At 33.8% G+C, this 22,800-nt stretch overlaps 1 protein-coding gene across 1 annotated transcript in view; it reads left to right on the top strand.

The window, feature by feature from the left end:
- The first annotated feature begins 1,191 nt into the window (after positions 1-1,191).
- Alg3 (Alg3, alpha-1,3- mannosyltransferase) overlaps positions 1,192-22,800 on the top strand; it is a 74,025-nt gene continuing 52,416 nt past the window's right edge. The window contains exons 1-4 of the mRNA XM_090391946.1: positions 1,192-1,424; positions 3,220-3,319; positions 11,808-11,955; positions 21,140-21,300. Coding sequence (XP_090248072.1) covers positions 1,214-1,424; positions 3,220-3,319; positions 11,808-11,955; positions 21,140-21,300 — 620 coding nt within the window. The 5' untranslated portion in view covers positions 1,192-1,213. The remainder of the gene's footprint in view (positions 1,425-3,219; positions 3,320-11,807; positions 11,956-21,139; positions 21,301-22,800) is intronic.

The following is a 22,800-nucleotide window of genomic DNA, read 5'->3' as shown; positions in this document are numbered from 1 at the left end:
GCGTTGGTCCATAGACTCGGATGATCTTAACAGTGTATCTTTTTGAGATTTGGACAACAACACTTGCTATTCAAATCCAAATTCGAATTCAATTTTTTGTTAATCATGATGCCAACTCCACTGATTCTTTCCTTATCTTGGCCTGTATAATACGGTATATCTCCATTTTTTTTAACTGAAGAATTTCTTCACCATTATGCTTCACCATTATATATATATATATATATATATATATATATATATATATATATATATATATATATATATATATATATATATATATATATATATATATATATATATATATATATATCGATCAGTCGATGTTCTTAAATTTCAGGTACGAAAAATCCTAGTTTCCTGGAGAAAAACCTCTTTTATCCATGCAGAGATTGATCCTTTTTCTAATTGACCAACCAGAATCGTATTCCTAGAACGCTTTTTCTTCAAACGGGTAGCGCCATGGATGACAACGTCACAAACACTATTGAATCCTCAGTCTCTTGTAGCTAATCAGAGCAAGTTGGCCCAAGACTAACAATATTATTCCCGTATATAGAAAGTAGGCGAGGCCATTTACCCTTATCTAACTTTTGGAGACTGAGTGGACAGTTCAATCTCCATTGGTACCCAATCAGATATAGCTGGCCCACGGCCATCACTAATTAAGTGGCACGCAGTGAAGAGAATGGCTCAAGTGCCGCCATCTCGTGGTCCCTAACACAATATATTTATTTGATGTCTGAAATAGTGTCGGGGTCTATGGTCGATTTTCTTGAATTTACGGGATGAAAAACTCGAGTTTCCGGGAGAAAAAAAACTTACTTGCCCGTGCCATAGATCGACTAACTCGGGAACCGGTCGAAAAAAGGCTTAGAAAAATTTCCTATAGTCTCTGACCAGACTCGAAATCAAGTCTTCCTTCGTTCGGCCAAGCGTCGTGGTGTGCAAACGCCACATCCAATTAGCTACACAGGCTTTATAAAAAAAACTAATAATAAAAATAAAAAAAGAGTATAAAGAACCCGAAATATTTTTTTTTTACCAATCTGAATTTTTTTCATGATTATTTAAAAAATCTTTAGTTTCTGGAGGGAATAATTAAAATAAGGGGATCTTAGCTAATTTATTTATATGTATGATTTCGGGGAAGCGATACCAAGAATGTATTATGTAATTTTGGAAGCGAAACGTGGGTTCTCTAAAGACGGCGATGCCTAACAAACGAATGGGGTCGAAGGATGCCGGTAGATCTTCAAAGTTTAGTAAAAAATGGAAGCAAATTATTAAAGTATGGAATGGATTCAGAAAAGAATATAGCATTTCTAAACTTATATTTGAGCCGGATTTGCTGTGGGTTTCTGCAGTCGTGCTGTTGTGTGTAGAAATATTTGTAAATATACTGGTAATACAGAAAATACCGTGTAAGCAATTTTCTCTCCAGTTTAATTTTTAATTAATTTATTTTTTGATGGGATTCACCAGAAATAAATTACTTTGAGTACAATACTTTTTAGTCTGTAGGTGAATGATACGGTATTCGTGTGGGGATGCTAAGCAGTTTTTGCTGATGATGCCAGCTAGGAATTGTGATAAACGATGATTGATATAATATCCTCAGTAGGATTTGAATAGGTTGGTGTCGTGCACTGAGAAATTCTCTGTAAATTTTATTGCCTATGGTCAGCCAGCCTGGAATGTTTTTCTCCCCGATGTACTCACTCTCCCCCCCCCCCCCCCAAAAAAAAAAAACATTCCCCGGTTATTTTTGGCAACATTAAGCTGATATGAAGTCTCTGACTACAGTACGACTGTGTTGTACTGTAGTCAGAGATCGAAATCCTATCGAAATAATATAATATCAGTCATAGTTTATCACCCTAGATGTGATTTTGACCAGAAGTTCTATGAAACATTTGAAATTATTATGAAATCTGTAATCATGACGAGAACTGCAGGCCATCTGGTATGTGATGTGCAGTGCTGATTCATATGAACGGTCTATTGTGAAATAGAGCATAATCCTCAATGAAATAAGGTGATGTGTAATAATTTTGGTAAAAATAAAAAAGTCATCTCATTAGGACAGAGATACTCCACACTCATTTAGTATTATGAATTGCAATGTAAAGACATTGAAAACAGAAAATACAGTGTAGTTCACATATTTAAATATGCTTTATTTAAATACTCGCGGTATTTTCTTATTGAAACACACGTAGTTCACATCTTTCTTCTCTCTGGTGAAGCACTCTAAGTTGTACTTTTAGAAAATTCCACTCACTTCAAGACAAAACAGAAGTTTGGCATGAAAATAATTGGCATTTGATTTCTACACATTTGCAATAACTGGTTTAGATTTTTTTTATTTAGATGATATCCAAAACATTTTCAATGTTATCAGTAAAATCCTTATTCTTTGGATGGTTTTGGTTAAATCATCCAAAGAATTTTAATAATATGTTTAAAAAAATCATCCAAATTTTGGATGATTTTAACAAAAAAATAAAATAAAATAATGAAATATATATTATTTCATTATTTTATTTTAACTTAACAAGCATAATGCATAAATTAATTTCATTTAATTTTTTCCTCTTATTATTCAGGATTCACAAGGATCATTGTGTGAGGTGTACACCTTAAGCAGCACAATGTTTATTATACCCCCTCAAACCAATATATTGTCTGCATTTTCACAAAAGCATTCCTTGGAATTTAAAACTTAAATATGTGAACTATGGAACCTCCTGTTTTTATGTTTATGTGTAGACTCATACCTTACCATGCAGGCTTTCAAAACCAAATTCAGTTAAATAGGGTGGTTAGTCCTTATTCACATAGTGCCTAAGTCTGTTTTTCTGACTGGTTTTGGTGTTTTGAGGGATGAAAAACTGTAGCTTCCAGGAGAGAGAGAGAAAAAAAAACCCTGTCATCTCTGTATGAGGCTGGCTAACTCACCGTAACTTGTTTTCAAATGAATAACCCTGATCAAGGTTTCTCATATCCTAGACCAATTCAAATCCATGGAACCAAAGATTTTTTTTTTTTTCATCTCATTATATCAGTTAATTTGTTATTAGCTAGTTATGTCTTAAAATTATATACACTTCTTATAAAATTGGATCATTATTTCAGTTTTATAAGAATTATATTCTTATAATAATATATAGATATATATGCAGTTTATAATTAAAGGAATGAATGATTGATTTTCAGATACAGAAATAGATTGGAAAGCATATATGCAGGAAGTAGAAGGAGTGGTAAATGGGACATTTGATTATGTAAAATTAAAAGGAGACACAGGACCTTTAGTGTGAGTTCAGTTTTGATTAATCAAAATTTATTTATTTATTACTCATTTATTATATAAATTCTCAATCCTTAATTTCTAAAAATGTCACTTAATTGTTTGCTGATATTTTTGTGCTTGAAAACGAATGCAGAACTTCCAGTAGTCAATTTTACTACTGGAAGTTCTGCATTCAGTGGGATAAAAATGTTGATTTCCTAACCAAGCAAATGCAAACAGACAACTTTTTAGCAGAAGTTAGTTTCTAATAGAGTCTCACATTACCTATACTTTAACTTTGCTAGCCTTGTTTGGCATTTCACTATAATTTGAAAAATACCTCTTGTGTTAGAATCAACAGTTTTTCTTTTCTTCTCCCCCCCCCCCTATAGTGTTTTACAGCCAGTGTCGTAGCTACTAGAGCTTTTGCCACCTGGGGCAGTCCCTGAGTTTGCCACCCCTCTCAATACACACCAAAAACACTACAAAAAGTCAAAAACGATGTATAGGGAAATAAATTAAAACACTTTATTTTTGAAGTAAAACTTTAATTTCAACATTCTAAAATGTTATTATTTTTTTTTTTTGCTTTTCTGTTAGCAAAATCGTCGATGACATTAGCGAAGTCTATTTCATAGTAACGTAGGTAATTCTTAATCAATTTTATTTAGAAAAGCTCCTGTTACAACTAGCAACACTTACAGCAATTGTGAGGAAAATTCGCAGTAGTATTACAATATTTGGAACTGAGTTCTCGAGACTGTATTTTAGAATTAATTGCAAAAGTTCATAAAGGTTCAAAGTGCTGCCCAGGGCGGAACCCCCCCCCTGCCCATTCTCTATCTTCGCCACCACTGTTTACACCAGTTTTAGATTGGAGTTTAAGATATTTGGCTTTCTATCCAGGTAGGCAACTTCTTTTTTTTGCAGTTAATTATTAAGTTTAAACTACTTTGAATGATGATGAAATCTAGTCATTATTAACTATTACATTTAATAGTTGTGTTCTTGATCATAACCATTTCTTCTTTTCCTATACCTGCCTTTTCCAAAGTTTCCCATTGTTTTTCATGCTGAACCTAATCATGTTATTTCTTTTGGTTATTGACTTATAATATTGGTCCTCTACAGTTACTATACTCTCTTTTTGATATGCTTTTATATCAGGATTTCTTTCACCTGCACTCTCTCTGTGAACAAAGCTCTCTCTCTAGATACATAACTATGAATTCATTTAAGTGCAGTCCATCAGCAGTATATAAGTATTGATATACTGCTGATGGAGTATATAAATACTTCCATCTGTCAAATTCAAACCCTAAGTCCACAAACTTCATTTCTTCTGCACAACCTGTGCATTGATTCATATTCTATCACTGTCCTCTTCCTCACTTTACCTATATTTTAGAATTGGAGCAGACTTAGTCTTCACCCTCTGACTCTTTTTTTTTTGCTTCTAATCATTCTCCCTCATATAATATTTCTCGCCTCTCAGTTATTAGTACAGTCAAATTACCTTTTTGGATCCTGTGCAAATACAAAATCATCTTTCCCTAGTGTGAAAGATGATTTTGTTACACTCTTATTAAGTACTCTTATCATAGAATCGCCATAAACATTTTCTCCTTGCATTCTTTCTCTCTTTTATTTATACAGTCTTGTTTCTCACCTCTTTCCCCCCCCTCCCCTCTTCTCAGCTGTATTTAATCTCATGGCATTTCTCTCTCTTTCAATTTTATGTGCAGTCTTTGTCAGGGTGATGTTAGACGGATTGCATACTTACTCATTCAGTTTTTAGTGGGCATCAAGAGACTTGAAGCTATTCAGAGAATATCACTGAGTGCTTAGAAGGGTTGTATATTAGGTCAATTATAAGAATCAGTTAGTTAATTGTAATTAACTTGAATTTACATACCACAAGATGAAGAAAGGATTTAATTAAAGAAGTTTATAAATTTGTTAAACACATATGAGATGTTGATCTGAATGCAAAGATAGCATCTGTGCACTCCATCCAGCAGGCTGTGCGTTCAAAATCTTCTGTGCCAAAGATGTTTGAAAATCTTCAGGCAGTAGATTAATTACATTGCCCAGTGTAAGACCACTTTTCTTATTGGATTTCTGAAGTGACTTGAACAAGTTTTACGTTTGGCCTTTAGAAGACTAGTATTAGTACTGTGGATAGGCTAAGTTCCTTTGCTCATTTGCAGCACCAATGTACTATCAGTCTGCAACCATTTTAATAATGGGATTCACATGAAAAATAACAAATAAATAAATAAAAGGGTAGCAAGAGTCTGCTGCATTTGGCTGAATGATGTCCTACCAGAGAGAGAGAAAAATACTCTTAGTGAAGAAGAGCTGGAACCAATTGAAAAAATTCATCTTTAACTGTTGGAGTTGAAAATATGTGGAATAGCATTCAGAATCCATTATAAAAGTGTGAATTTTTGCAAATAAATAAAGAATTTTATAGTTATAGTGAAAGGTGTCCATAACACCAACTGGCTTTCCTCTTCCAGTTGTAGAGATCCTGCAGGCAGAGACGCTGAAATATTTGCCATCACCAATGACCTTACACAAATAGTTCACAAGCCGACCAGAATACCAGATAACCCAAATCACTCCCCAAATACCAATGACCCTTCCAAATATACAGTGAATGTAGTGAACCCCATGGGTAATTCTGACCACAACCTAATGCTTATCTCCTGCCCCATGGAACAACACTTACACAGTCACATCTGCACAAGAGTAGTCTGGCATTATAACAGTGCCAAATGGGACAGCCTCCGAGACTACTATGCTTCTATAATAAATTTAGTTTAATCCTTTATCCAAGTGTAAGCAAACAAAGCTTGCACCTGAAAATATCTTCAGGACTGAGGTAAGGTGATACATCCCTTGCAACTCATAGCAAAGGTGGACCAAGCTCTCATCACTCCTTGTCTCAGTATCTCCCATAATGCAAAGCACATCTCCTTGCAGACATGTATACTGCTATGCATTAAGGGAAAGGGCCACTACCCAGACCAGTTTCGACCTTTATTGAGGTCTCTCAACCTTTGAGTGATGAGAGCTTGGTCCACCTTTGCTACAAGTTGCCAAGGGATGTACTACCTCAGTCCTGAAGATATTTTCAGGCACAAACTTTGTTTGCATACACTTGGATAAAGGATTAAACTAAATTTATTATAGTCTAACCAAATGCAAAATAAACTTCCAGCATCTTTCTCTAAACCCAGAGTAATTTAATAATAAGGTGGTACACAGGTTGGCAACTCGTATAGGTAAATATGACCTCTCAATTGCTTCTGCCTTAGTATCACCACTCTGGGTCTGCCTCCCACTGATGAGACCTCAATAAAGGTTGAAACCGGTCTAGGTAGTAACCCTTCCCTTAATCCATAGCAGTATACATGTCTGCAAGGAGATGCTTTGCATTATGGGAGATACTGAGACAAGGAGTGAAGAGAGCTTGGTCCACCTTTGCTACAAGTTGCCAAGGGATGTACCACCTTACCTCAGTCCTGAAGATATTTTCAGTCCAAAGTTTGTTTGCTGACACATAACCAAGTACAAAATAAACTTCCAACTGCTATGCTTCATTCCCATAGTTGGACTATTGTTTGCAGTCTTCCAATCAAAACATGCACCGAACACGTCACCAAAGTAATCCTCATGGCATGATAACATACATTCCCCATACCACTCTGAACTGCTGTCCCCCTATCCAAACCCCTGGTTCTCCAAAAGATGTGCCAAGGCTGTACTAATGAAAAACCAGACATACCACAACTGGCTGAAATTAAGAACTCCATCCTCCTTCATTGCCTATACTGAAGCCCAAAACAGAAAAAAAAAAGATCAATGATTCCAAAACAGAATTTGAATGGGCAAAATGCAGGAAACTTGCAGCCTGTCCTAGCGGCAGCCATGCCTTTTGGTCTCTTGCCAAAGCAATTGGTCACAACTTTTATTTATTTGATCAAATAAACATGATTTATTTGCCTATACCTCAGTCATGCCTGATTCCGAATTACCACTAATAAAAATAGAACCTTTTTTTGGCAGGAAGGAATTAGAAAGTGTATATAATCATAGATTTAGATCATGACTGCAGTCTGAATCTATACAGCCTTATTAAAGTAAAATATAGTGTAAGAATGCCTCAGAATCTAGTATTGTCTCCCTGAGCAAGGATTTTTTCTGCTATAGGATACTCGCTGGCGCAGCATAATATAAATTTACTAGTATGTGAAGAGGAAACAATCCTAGATGTAAGTATATTAGGCCCGATATCTGAAGAAGTAAAATAGTGATTAAAAGATAGAAAGGGAAGATATAAAATAAGAAAAACAACAATGTAACAAGGTTGACCAGCCAAACTCTCATATATGGACCCAACATAAAAAAATAAAAATTATGTAAAGATTATCTAATTTGCACAACTGAACATGTCAGTATTGTTGTTTAGTTTTTTGTGTACAAATATGTATTGTAAAGAAAAATAAAACAGAAATAATTAAAAAAAAAAAAGAATATTTGCAGATGAAAGTAAGAGAAATAAGCTATGAGCATTAATACACATGCCCAAACTGATACGTGTAAATCCTGTTTTGTGTGTATCAGTTTGGCCAAATTTGCTCAGCACCAGTTCACCTTCTGAAGAATACACATGCTCTCCAATAAGGAGTGAGTTTGTCAGTCTCAGACTTTAGGCTGTGATAGCAGTTTCCCTCTCATAAATACAAAACCTCAAAGATATTTGATGACATTGACATGTAATGTAAAGGTATAAATGTGAATTTATGTAATTCATGGATACATTTAACTATTCTCATGGAAGGCCCCTAATAATAAAGTGCTTACTCAATTATCTGATCACATTGGCAGATCAGTCTGCTGGTTGCTTAACTAAGAATATGTTAACTGAATGTATTCTTACAAAAATGTCACAAAAATGACAGTCAGCCCACTTGAGGATCATTTAGCTCACTGTTTTTTTATTTGACGATTTATGGTTTTAATGGCACAAGGGCATCAAATATCATACTGTGCCAAATCAAAGGTTATAGCAGTACACAAGGAAAATAATCACAAACATCTATGCCGGCAGCAGGATTTGAACCCACGACCTGTTGGTTGGAGAGCATATATGATATTTATATCTGATGAGAAATAAATATCACTGACGTGATATTTATTTTTAATATTTTTGGTATACTGTGTGCATTACACAAACATTTCTTATAATATAATCCTTTCAGTTTTTTCTTTTCTTTTCTTTTTTTGGTGATGCACAAGAGAACAGTTACTATAAGCTTCAACATGTCTGTCTGTCTGCCTGTCCATTCATTCACATGCAATGAAAGAACATATGAAATGATTTTGATGAAACATAATATTTAAGGGAGAACTGTCTTCTGCATTACATGAAAACCAAAATGCAATTTTAGTTTTCATGTAATGTAACTTCACTTCAAGTGATGTAACTTTGCTCCATGAATACTTTCATTCAGTGGAGTTATACCTGGACACTGTGGACTTGAGTCACTTCTCAGAATACTGAGAAGTGACTGAAGTAGTTTCAAGATCTATCTCTAATCTAGAGTATTTTAGTAATAAGGTGTGACCCCCTTTTGACTACTTGTATATGGACATATGACTTCTGCATTACTTCCACTTTGGTATCACTTCTGGGTCTGGCTCCCACTGATGAGACCTCAATAAAGGGTGAAACCGGTCTAGATAGTGGCCCTTCCCATAATGCATAGTATTATACATGCCCATAAGGAAATGTGCATTGCATCATGGGATATTAAGGCAATTGACATGAAGTCATTAGCCTCTGTACAAGTAGCCAAATTATGAAGTTACTTCATTCGCAAACTTTACGTTTGCTTACACTTGGATAAAGGATGAAGCCTAGAATATAACTTCTTGGCATCTTTAATTTATAGTATAACCAAGTGGAAAAACATTTGTGACTTCTGTTTAGCATTTAAGTTTTTAAGTAATATATCTTAATATGGCCAGCAGAATTGAACAGAGTTGAACAGTAGTTTTAAATGACTACTTTAAAAGGCAGTCCTAAAAAAAAAAAAAAGGGGTACCAACCTAGCAAGCCTAATCTAAATGATGAAGGACAGGTTTTCATTTTGATCGTATTGCATTATAATCAAAAAGAAAAAAGTTCACTCACCAGTCAGGAAGAAATATTTTGTTATTTATTGATAATATTTTAAAGGGTTGTTACTGATTATGTAATGCTTAATGAATTAGTCTAATGAAATATTTCAAATCTTAGTGAACCTTCATTGAAGGCCAGGTAGAAATCGAGCAGTATTTTATAACTGCAACCCATTATCAAATATTAAGTGGGTTAGGAGAACGGATGAATTATTTTGATAAAACTTAATATTTAAGAATTTGAGGAAAATACATTGGGCAATTTTAATTTTTTAATTAATTTTTTTTTTTTTTTTTTTTAATAATCACATGATAATAACTACTACATTACATGAAGTTCAAAATGCAGTTTTCACTGTGCCAGTGATATAATTTCACTGCATGATTTATTTATATTATTATTGGCTGTCAGTTTTGTCAGTCTGGTATATTACATGGAAATTACAAGCTTCTTGTAGTCTTATTTAAAGTACACATGGAAAATAATTGTGGCAAGAAAAAAAAACTTAAACTGTAGATGTAAACAGGTAAAGCAAGAATTTGGGTCTCTGTGCAGATCCATGGCTTATTGCTCTTTACACCTATGAGGTGCATGAGGCCATGAGTTTAGCAGGCCATCCTCTTCGGTCTAGTGCTGCTTCTCTTGCTCACTCTCAGCTTGACCATCCTAATTTGTTTTGTTCTTCAGTTACCATCCAGCACCATGTCATTTTGGGTCTTCTCTTCATTTTACCATCAGGCACCCATGGCAATGCTATTGTATGTTCTGAGGTTGGCATTCTCAATACATGGCCTATCGATGTCCATCTGTGTTTCTTCTCTATTGTAATCAATTCTATTGTAATGGGTTTGGATATCATATTGTTGTATATTTCAATACTTGAAATTTTATATGGCCAGTAAATTTTGAGAATTCTGCAAAGCAATTTTGTTCAGAAGGCATCAATTTTGTTTTCTTGTTGTTTGGTTAATTTCCATGATTCACTTCCATAAAGTAGTACAGATTTAACAGTTGAATTAAAAATTTGCACCTTAAGTTTATTTTTATATTTGATGATTTCCAAATTTTCTGTAAAGTTTTAAATGCATAGCAAGATTTTTTAAAAAAATTCTTATTGTAATGTCTTCGTTAGTACCAGCTTCCATGTTGACACTTGCTCCGAGGTAGTTAAAAATTAAATGTATGCATTATACATGAACTCTGTAACTGTTATAAAGTTGTTCTAAAATTTTACTGCCTATCAGCTATTTCATTCTCCAAGTTCATTGCTCCCATATTAAAATTCTCCATTAATAATACTTTGCATTTCCTCCACCACAGTAACATAACACACTCCCACTCTCATCTTATTGAAATCTGTTTAGTTATTATTATAGCATACTTCTGTGGAATCAATTGACTCATCCTAAATGCCACAGTGCCTGTTGGTATACCACACTTTAAAATCAATTGCAGTTCTCACATTTCACTCTCCAGCAATGCTTGCCAATCACTAATTACTCTTGATGCAAAAAAAAAAATCTTATCATCACACCTTTATACAGTTTTTCTTTTCAGAGATAGCCTCTCATTCTCACCCTTTCCAGACTGAAAATTCCTCTGATATCTGGCTCAATCTGTATTGAGCTCATCCTTCTATTTACCTGGCCTTGTAATTTCGACTTCCTCAATCTGTCCCCATAATCTTCATTCTGCAGACTTGAAAGTACTTTAGTTACTCCTCTCTGTACCCTTTCCAGGACTCCTATATCACCATGAAAACTAGGCAACCAAATCACTCCTCATTTCTACTTTTTCAATCCTCCTCACTAACAGCAGTCTGAGTTGTCTTCACTTTCTGTATTCTAACTAGTCATAAATCTGTTATAATTTTGAACTTGTTTGGCCAAGTGATTAGTGCTACTGTTCTTCAAACAATAGGCTGTGGGTTTTGCTGCAGGCAGGCAGGCAGGCATGGATATTTGTGAATGTGTTTAGAGTACATGAATTTTTTCACCCAATGTGAGACCACCATTGTGTTCATTGGAGCCTTGAATTGACGAAAAAATGAAGTTCAGTGTTTCGTCTACGGAACAGTTTTCAAATTATCTAATCCTTAGGTCCATTATCTATCATATATTAGTATTTTCATTACTAATGTATGATAGGTTGCCAATCTTTCATGGGTGGGATTCACATAAAAAAAAATACTAACAATCATATGAAAATTATTCATTTATTATAATATAACCAAATATTGCTGAATATTTTATGATTTGTTGATGGTAGATGAATAAGCTTAATATATTTTTTTATTTGTATTTCTTTTTTTTATTACAGTTATCCAGCTGGATTTGTATATTTATTTTTATTGCTCTATTTTGCAACAGGAAGAGGTAGCAATATTATTATAGCCCAGTATATTTTTGCTGGATTGTATCTTGTTACATTATTCTTGGTTTTCAGACTTTACTTGAAAACTAAAAAAGTAAGTGTTATTCATTTTCTCAGCTAGAAATATGATAATGATAATAATAATAATAAATATCATTTTTAAAGATTCATGTAAATAAATCACTAAAATAATAAGTGTAGTTTTTTAAATCACTTACATTTTAAATGGTACATATTTAAACTTTTTCAGGCATTTTTGTCAAAATGTAAATTCCAAATTTACAAAATCACTCACTCACTATAACAAATTACTATAAAGTGTCAATCAAACCCCTGTAGTACAGTGTAAGTTAAAAATTAATTCACTGTAACAAACTATTCCTGTAGTTCTACAAGTTTGCTATATTGAGAGTTAACTACAGGGTGGCCATAAAATAACTTTCCCTCTTTGGAGGCATCTGTAGCTAAAACCAATAAACAGGATGAGGACTTTTGAAGGCATGGGGAGATGATTTCTGCGAAAAAAAAGATTTAGTACCAAAAGTCGCCAACAGGGGAAATTTTGGTGCTGGCGGAGCCGAAAGCAGTCAAATATTTACAGTAAACACAGGTACAAAGATTATACAAATTTTACTGTGCGTACGTGACAGCAGCACCACCAATTCCACTTAAAAAGGGATTGGGAACATTCAGGCAGTTATTCGAATGACTGACAAATTGTGCTCAATATGCACAAGTTTGCTATATTGAGAGTTAACTACAGGGTGGCCATAAAATAACTTTCCCTCTTTGGAGGCATCTGTAGCTAAAACCAATAAACGGAATGAAACCAAATTTTATATTGAGACTTTTGAAGGCATGGGGAGATGATTTCTGCGAAAAAAAGATTTAGTACCAAAAGTCGCCGACAGGGGAATTTTGTCGCTGGCAGAGCCGAAAGCAGTCAAATATTTGCTGTAAACATAGGTAAAAAGATTATGCAAATTTTATGCACAGTAAAATTTGCATAATATGCATGACAGCAGTACCACCAATTCCACTTAAAAAGGGACTGGGAAAGTTCAGGCAGTTATTCGAATGACTGACAAATTGTGCTCAATGTGCACAATTCATCAGTATGTGACTTTTGGCTGTGGGATATTTGAAATCTATTGTGTATGTTGGTGACGTTCCCAACCTGCATGTCTTAAAAGAGAACATAAAACGGGCTGTTATGAACATCCAATCTGACTCCTTATGCTCAGCTGTAGAGCATGTCGCACACCGGATGCAGTTTGTTGTACACAAGAAAGGTCAGCACGTTGGAAATCGTGTATGTGGTCCAGGGGACCCTGATTCTGATAAATAAAACATTTCCTGTGTTCAATCACTACATTAATTTCTGTGTCTCTCGCAAGTTGTTGTTTTAGTTTAATTATTATTATTCTTCTTATCATTGTAACGTGCCACATATCCAGCTGGAATGAGTGACACGGCTGTTGCTTACACAGTCGAAATGTTATTATTCCATTTTATCTGCCTTTGATGTAATTATCCGGTTGTTTTCGGCTCCACCAGTGCCAAAATTTCTCCTATCGGTGACTTTTGGTACTAAATCTTATTTTTTTTAGAAATCATCTCCCCATGCCTTCAAAAGTCTCAATATAAAATTTTATTTCATTCCATTTATTGGTTTTTAGCTACAGATGCCTCCAAAGATGGAAAGTTATTTTAAGGCCACTCTGTATATAATGATGTTATATTCTGGAATGTTTTCAGTTCTTGTTCATTACATAAGTAAATGAATAATTTATAATCAAATTAAAGTTTCATCCTTGCTCTGAAAGGACATTCTCAGGAAATTGTTACACAATAAAATTGAAACGCTTCTTATAGGAAATAGCACCAGGTGACACATGGCACTATTTCCTATAAGAATCTCTTTAAAAAGAGATCCAAGTTTATGTTTTGTCTTGTTTGAATTCAATCACAGGATATTATGATATGCTTTCATGATATCCTTTTTCCATATTTCATATATTATGAAATATGGATCCAAGATCTTCTAGACCTATAGTTTTTTTTTATTTAAAAAGTCTTGGATCCATGTAGTTTTATAGCTATTAATTTAATTATGTTTACCATGCATATAGTTTTTAATTTCATTAAATATAGTTTTTTAATCAGTCTTGAGTTAATAATTTCCTGTATTCTAAAAGAGATAAAAGTCATTGCACCAATCGGATTGAACTCTTGTGTATATTTACTTAACATTCAGTGTAAAAAAACAAACAAACAATAGTCTCTTAAAATCTTTACCGGATAAATTCATTCTATCAATTGTTTTTGCTTCATATGTACTTAATCAGTTTATTAGACTGAATATTTTTGTTTTCTACAGCAAATACTTTTAAACAATAAATGTTCATTACAGTCAGTTCTTTATCAGCCTTTTCTCAAAATATAAAAATTCTTAAATTGGAACTATGCAATATTTCCTTATTTAGCACATATTATTTCATTGGAGTATAAATATTCTTACCTCAGGCAATTTTATTATAAGAAGCACAAATAAATTCTTTACCAGAGGAAAACACAGAGTAGAGCTCTTTATTAAAGCCATTTTACAGTTTCAGATTTCTCTAATTACATCACTTGCTCTGATAAAATAATTAATATCACCAGAGTCCTTGAGACAGAAGACAGAACTTTTCATTTTGCATTTTTTCAAATATTGTAATAGAATATCTATTTAATATCTCCTTTTATATTCATTTATTATTCACTTATTAACAGTCTCACTTTTCCAGTTTAAGAATTTGCATTGCTAAGATTCCCTGTTCGGAATCCTCTGTTAATATATTTCGACTGTTGAGTTTTCTTATAACTTCCTAAACAAAATTCTCTTGTGTGTGTGTGTGTGTGTGTGTATTCTCAAACTTCCATTCTCTCTCTCTCTCTCTTTCTCTCTCTCTCTCTCTCTCTCTCTCTCTCTCTTCTTGTTTACCTCAGTACCAAATCTCTCTCTCTCAGCTGTCAATCACCCATCAACCTCCTCAATGAATATTCACTTGTTCAACTAAGCAGCAAGCAAGAAGTTAGTAATGGCTGACACATTGATCTTATTAAGGAAAAGAGAATGTCTTTACAATGCATGACAGATATCACAACCAGGCCCGACTGGTGGCGTGTGCGAAGTGTGCAATATACACAGGCACCACAGAAGAAAAGATGCCTAAAAGTTATCAAAATATATGAGATAAGAGTTTAAATGAAACGAATGGTACAGAATGGCACATATAATTATGAATGTACGTCGTTTTCCGTTCAGGCCCCTTTAGATCTTCCCGGAAATGAACAAATAAATTCTGAAATTGTATCCTCGAACCGATTATTTTACTGTAATTTTTGATTAAAATTTATAAAAATATACCTAAAATAGTAATTCTTTATTTTTTGATGTATCATAAATCAACTTATGATTAATTGTTGAGTTCCGTGTAAAAAAAATTTGTATAAGCAGGACTAATCTGTAGGTAACATTATATTGTAAAGCGGTTTTTATTTGTTTTTCATTTCTTGCTCGTTTTATTCACAATTTATTCAAAAAAAACTTTTTTGGAAAGGCGGCGAACATTAATCACACACACAAGAAAAATACTAGGCGCCAGCGCTGATCACAACACTTAACATTTATGAATTACATAAAGAACTATTAAAATTGTTACAACTATCAGAATCTGGTAAGTACATTAATCTTAAATACTTTATATTTTTTTTAACATAAATATATCATTTTCTTATTGCATACATTGCAAGTGCTGATTATACATGATTATGAAACCAAAACTAATAAAATACTAACATAGAGAAACAATTGTAAAAAAGATTTATAATTGTAAATTATGATTATTTTTACAAAAGGATTCAAAACTATTTTAATTCTTCCAATCACAGACACATCTTCAGGGAGTGCAAACCACTCTCCAGCTTATCCACTCTCAATCCTGCTTCATGTGTTTGTGATTGTCTGTAAACATAGTAGTGGTGGCGGTGGGCAGTAGACAGTGTTGGTGTAGATGATGCAGTTCGCTATAGTTGGTGGATTGAGTGGTGAAGACAGAGAGTTGTAGAGTAGATGTCCTCCCTCGATGAGCCATTGGACTCCTGGGAGATGTCAATTTTTATTTTTTTATTGATTTTTAAAAAATTTACACATATGCAATAATCATCTTGAGTGACATTTTAATTTATAATTTTACGAAATTAGCACCAAGTGCTGCATATGTGGTCATCTTTTACATTGGATTTCAATTAAAATTTTTTAATAATAGTTTTCTTTTTTTGCCTGTATATGTATTTACAACACATGTTCTTCTAATATTAACAATGAAGATTATACAGAATTTTTTGTATCATAAATAACTAATATAATAATAGTAATTTTTTTTTTTTTCCAATTTCAGTTTACAGTTTATTTTGATTTACAATTTACATTATCAGTTTCTTTTCTGTTATCAGTAGGAATGCTGAATTCATTTATTTCACTTTTTCAATGCTATTTAACATTTTTTTTTTTTTTTTTACAGTATTTATATAATAGCAATAAATTATATATATTTACAATTTTTGCTTTAATGTATTTAAATGCTGTAGTTGTAATAAATGGATTTTCTTTGTGTTCATCTCAGTTGAGGTGTAATGTCTCAGCTTGCATCCTCGAAGCTTTTGATGAAGCTTATCTGAGGATAATAATAATAATAAAAGGCAATTCAGTATTAAATGAAACATGGATTTAAGACTAGTGTCCTATCTAGGCAGAATATCCTCTCTGGGCATCTGTAGGAGTCCTCACTTATAAATTGGGATCTTAAAGGATTAGTGCTTCCCATATTTTGAGAAGTTTCTTGCATGTGTACTTACTTAAATTAGGCTGCTTTCTGAGGGCAGCTGCAGATTCTAAAAACAATCTTTCTTTTCCAGTTAATCTTATGAGTAGTACCGGTAAACTGGACTGACCATAGTCATGATTGCAGATGTATGTTTTGTGTTTATCTATGTGGATGGTGGATTCCCATCCACATTTCCTTTGATTCCGATGTGGCTGGATTCCCAGCCACATCGGAATCAAAGGAAATGAGACTGCAGATGCAGCAGCTAAATCAGCCCATACCTTCTCCACATACTATTTGAAAGTTCCATATACAGACTACAGACAACTTATAAGATCAAAGCTAATTGCTCAGTGGGAGTTAACATGGCAAGAAACATCAACAAACAAATTATATAACGTTAAACCTGAAATTAAATGCTGGCATTCTAGTCAACGTACAAAGAGAAGGGAGGAGGTTGTCCTTGCTAGGCTCCGCATAGGTCACAGACACCTTACCCATTCTCATTTACTGAGAGGATGACCCTCCCATATGCGAAAAATGCAACACACATCTCACTATTCATCATATTCTGATAGATTGTCAAAAATTTACACGAGAGAGGAATGAAATTTTCACCTATCTAACCAAGCCATATACACTCAGGGAAATGCTAGCATACTCAGGCAACTTGCTTAACTTTTTTTTGCTTAACTTAACTTTTATACATATATATTATTCATTAGGTTAAATCTGACCAATTATGTATTACCATGGGCCTTGATCTTGTATATTTGTATCACCCTGCTTTAATTTTGTTAATATGTAAATACCATAATGTTAAACTTAAATATTATGCATCAATGCTGTATAATAATTCCTTTCTGACTCTTTAAGTATTAGTATAATAATGTTTGTTGTAATCTTACTAGATGTAGATACTGCTTTCCTTGACTTTTTTTGTATATACATATGTTAACCTATAGTTATCTATTTATGTACTGCTGAAACCTCTGCAGTAATTTTGTTTATATGTAGATACTGCATGACTTAACATACCTTTTGTGTATGCATCTTATTTACTACTTCATTTTTCGAATAATCATGTAGTGCTGTAGGACATCTTACCTATTTGTGTACTTTCTAGTAATTCTGTTTCTACTGCATTGCTAAATTTAATTTTCATCCGTGCATATTGTATAATAATCCCTTTTTGCCTATTATTGTACTGCTATAAAGACATCTATTATAATTTTACACATATGTAGATACTGCATTCCTTGGCTTAGTGTTTCATATGTCATGTATTATTATTATTATTATTACGGGTATCTCCATGGAGTCAGTAGACTCATCGCGGGAGACCCAAACTAGCAAAACAATATCTGTCGTATCTCTTCTTGAATTCATTTACAGATGAAGAGCTCACAACAAAGTCAGGCAATGAATTCCACTCATTCACCACCCTCCAGGCAAAAAACCTTGTTCTGACACCTTTGTTAACCACACTCTTCTTTAATTTCCAGAGATGACCTCTTGTTCTTCCATCACTATCACACAGCTGAAACATTTCCCCTGCATCAATCCTATAAAAACCTTTTAGTAATTTGAATGTTTCTATCATATCCCCTCTTCTTCGCCTATCAACCAACCTCTGCAATCCACAAGCTCTCAATCTATCAATGTAGGGAGCATTTTTTATATCACTCACCAACTTGGTCACTCTTCTCTGAACCCTCTCCACAGCCTCCTCATCTCCAAGGAATCCAGGTGACCAGACCTGAGCACAGTAATCCAAATGTGGAAGTATCAATGCTTTATAAAGGGGAATAATAACCTCTTTATCTCTGGATGTCAGTGTGTTCCTCAACAACCAAGTAATCCTATGTGCAATCTTGGACACCTTAGCAATGTGTCCTCTGAACTTCATCTCCCTATCTACCAATACCCCTAAGTCCCTAGCCTCATCAATCTCTTGGAGTACCTTTCCATCGATGTAGTACACAGCTGGTAATCTTTTAATCCCAAAATGCATGACTTTACACTTTTCCACATTGAACTGACATCCATTTTCTTTTGCCCATTTTACCAGCTTATTTAAATCCTCCTGCAAACTTTCAACATCAGCTTGATTTTTTATTGCACTACACAACTTTGCATCATCAGCAAACAACTGAATATCTCCCTTTAAGCCGTTTCCTATATCATTTATATACAAATTAAACAACATTGGCCCAAGCACAGTTAACAGTTAATAGTTAACAATATTAACTTATATTGTTAACTATTTTTGCACTACTGTAATAACCTCTGACCTTGTGTGTTGCTGTGCCCTCTGCAGCAGTTCTGTTTACCTAGAGATGCTGCTTTGTGAAACTAGATTCTTGTACAGACATGTTGTTTACAATTTTCTTTAAATGCTAATATTGTAACCTTTAGTATGGCACAGTGTGACCTTTGTAGTTTTTGTGGCAAATAAACTGTAAACTAACCAGTCATCTGGTTGTGGGTTTGATTCCCACTGTGGGTATGGATGTTTAGTGAATGTCTTTAGGTAGCGGATGAATTTTATTGTCTAGTGTGAGACCATCAGCCTGCTTTTTGGAGGCCCGAGTGGCTTGAAAAAGTTGTTTGGTCTCTAGAGTAGAGATTATTGACCCTTAGTCAATCTCTGGCACTAATATGGTACTAACAGCCTTTTGTGGGTGGGATTCACTTTATTAAAATACAGGTGGGAAAATTCTGTGGCAGTATTTAAGCAAGCTCTTTTGGACCTCTTTCTCCACCAACCTTAAAATTTGACTAAAGATATGTCATCTGTCCTGAAGACTCAGGTATATACTGTATGTTTCTTTCTTGGATCACTTAACTAATCAGAATGAACACAAAAAATTTACTTTTGAAACTGAAAACATTAATTTCTTCCCATTTCTAGTTCTTAGTGACATGAGAACCTATTGTCACTCTGTTGTCATTCATGGTGTACAGAACGAGTTAAGACCAGATCTTCTGAGCTAATGTCCAGTCCTCACCTTATGGTGTCCCATTATACACTTGCTTCATAGCTGTAGTTTCTTTGGCTGTAAATGCAAAACACCTATAAACAACCCAATCTGCTATTCTGAACTGAATCCCAGTTGGTCTTCTTCACAGCTGCAGTCCACCTCAGCTATCCCAATTACATTTTGCATGATGCCTTCTATACAAAAGGGAGGAAACATGAAAACATCTTTTATCGAATCAGACATTCCTTTCCCAAGGAACAATCCTGGAATTCCATGCTTTATGATTTGCTCTGGCTTAAGATTTTGCTAGCTCACTTTATAGTTTTCATTTACAGTCTTATCTGCTATCCTCATTCAGATAACTAATACATATATGTATTAGTTATCTGAATGACAAATATGCTGCCCTCTTTGACTACTTATCTCTAAAAATTTATTTCATAGTCTAATTACCCAAACTGTGAAATTATCTTCCTAGTTGACTTTATTATTCATAATACAAACTGGCTCTCCTTCTCATCGCAGATCATGCTGGAATGGAATCCAAATCATTTGATGTCAGTCATTATCTAACACAGAGAAGTTACCAACCATAATACCAGATAATCCTTATCATTCTTCTAACATGCTTGATCTTTTCTTAAACAGCTCTCACTCCAAATACACTATAGATATTTGCTCTCCTCTTGGCAACATTGACCATATACTTATCCATGTCTTCTTTATAGATCAGTCTTTTCCTATCCATTTTCACTCATGCTCTATGACACTACAAAGGTGCCCCTCTGGGATTTCTGTGTCACTCTTCCGTGATCTGATTACTGTTTCTACTCTCCTGATATAAACACCTATTCAAACCAGATAACGGAAATAATCTTTACTGGAATGAGGACCTTCATTCCCCACTTCACTTCAGACCCCATAATATATGTACATTGATGATTAGAGTTCACAGTTGTATTTCATATGCATTAATGCAAAAAATTGTAAATTGTGTGCACATTAATCCAGGAATACCTTAATTAATGTAATCATTTTCTTCATATTGTCCTAAAAATAACTGAATTAAATATGTTAAACCTTCATATTTAAATTTCTGTTGATCTTGTTTGAGATTTTATCTTAAAAACAGATAACCATTTTTTTTCTTTGAAATTGAATATGTAGTAATCTTGTAATTTTTTAAAAATTTCTTTCAGATACCTCCTTATGCTCTGTTACTTATGTGTTGCTTATCATATCGTATTCATTCAATATATGTTAAATATATTGAATGAATAATGTTCGTCTAAATATGTTAAACCTTCATATTTAAATTTCTGTTGATCTTGTTTGAGATTTTATCTTAAAAACAGATAACCATTTTTTTTTCTTTGAAATTGAATATGTAGTAATCTTGTAATTTTTTAAAAATTTCTTTCAGATACCTCCTTATGCTCTGTTACTTATGTGTTGCTTATCATATCGTATTCATTCAATATATGTTTTAAGACTCTTTAATGATCCAGTAGCTATGTTATTTCTTTATGCATCCATTAATTATTTTGTATCACACAAGTGGACAAAAGGATGTATTTTGTACAGGTAAGTAGTATAAAAAATAACTTAATCTTGAATTGAAATTAGTGCTCTATATAAACTGTCTCTATTTACTGATAACTACTTAATTGATCAGCAGAGCCATATTAAATGAAAGGATATGAAAAATCCATTATTTTTTCAGATCCCAATGTTTGAAACTTCATCATCATCATCAAATTCCTGCCATATACCCTCAAGGGGTGTACAGGATATGATAGTACTACATGAAAAAAATTACATCATTATTAATTTCCTATCTACAATTTTCCTCCAAATCAGTCTGTTACTTGTCAACACTCCAATATTATCAGCTCTTATATTTCTATCGTCTAAAGCACTTTGTACCGTATCAATCCACCTATATCTTGGTCTTCCTCTCGGTCGTTTTCCTGCCAACCTGGCAGAGAACACTTGTTTTGCTAATCTTTCCTCGCCCATTCTGTTTAAGTGACCATACCACCTGAGATTAGCTCTGCTAACGCATTTCTGGATGCTGACAATGTCAAGTTCTTTCCTAATATCCTCGTTTTTAATATGATACTGCCATTGATGCCACCTGTTCATGCCTATAATCTTTCTCAGGACTCTCATATCTGAAGTCTCTAGTCTTTGGTCAAGTGTTTTACTTCTGACCCAGCTCTCAGATCCATAAGTTAAAACTGGTTTGAACACTGTCTTGTATACAGCTAATTTAGTGTTGCGACTAATTTCTCTCTTATTCCATATGAATTTATTCAATTGACTTCCCACCATACCAGCTTTGCTGATTCTGTTGTTTATTTCTATATTTAATTTACCATCTTCAGTAAAAATCGTGCCTAAATAGCTGAAATGTTTTACTTGTTCCACAGGTTCTCCATTCATGAAAATAGGCATTCTGCCTATTTACATTGTCTTTGTCTTTTTATTGCTGATCTTCATACCATATCTATTACAACAGCTATTCAATTTAGTCAGAGAATGTTGCAGACTTGTAGCGGATTTATTTAGAAGTATAAAATCATCCGCATAAAGCAAAGAGCTGACATTAACATCTCCAATTTTGATATCATGTTTAATACCACTTTCCTTCATAATGTGATCCATATAGATAATGAATAACAGAGGGGATAATGTACATCCTTGTCTCACACCAGATTTAACATTAAACCATCTTCCTGTACTTCCTTCAATTCTAACTGCTGACTTACATCTCAAATAAAGACTAAGTATTGCTTGATATAATGCCCCATCGACACCATATAACTGCAGCGTATTGAATAGCTTCTCTCTTGGTGTCATATGCCTTTTCCAAATCGACAAAACTTAAGTACAGATCTTTGTTATATTCCCATGCTTTCTCGACTATTTGTCGTAAAGTGAAGATCTGATCCTGACAGCCTCTATTTGGCCTGAATCCAGCTTGTTCTTCACCAAGCTTTTCTTCCACAATTCTTCTCAACCGTTTCTCAAGTATACTTGCATAGATCTTGCCAGGAACACTCAGTAGGGAAATACCTCTGT

Source organism: Typopeltis vanoorti, chromosome 4 (assembly GCF_054136105.1).
Source record: "Typopeltis vanoorti isolate ZY-2024b chromosome 4, IOZ_Tvanoo_1.0, whole genome shotgun sequence".
In the NCBI taxonomy this organism is placed as follows: Eukaryota; Metazoa; Arthropoda; class Arachnida; order Uropygi; family Thelyphonidae; genus Typopeltis; species Typopeltis vanoorti.
Note: the sequence above shows the minus strand (reverse complement) of the source record. Positions and strands in the feature narration are given on the sequence as shown.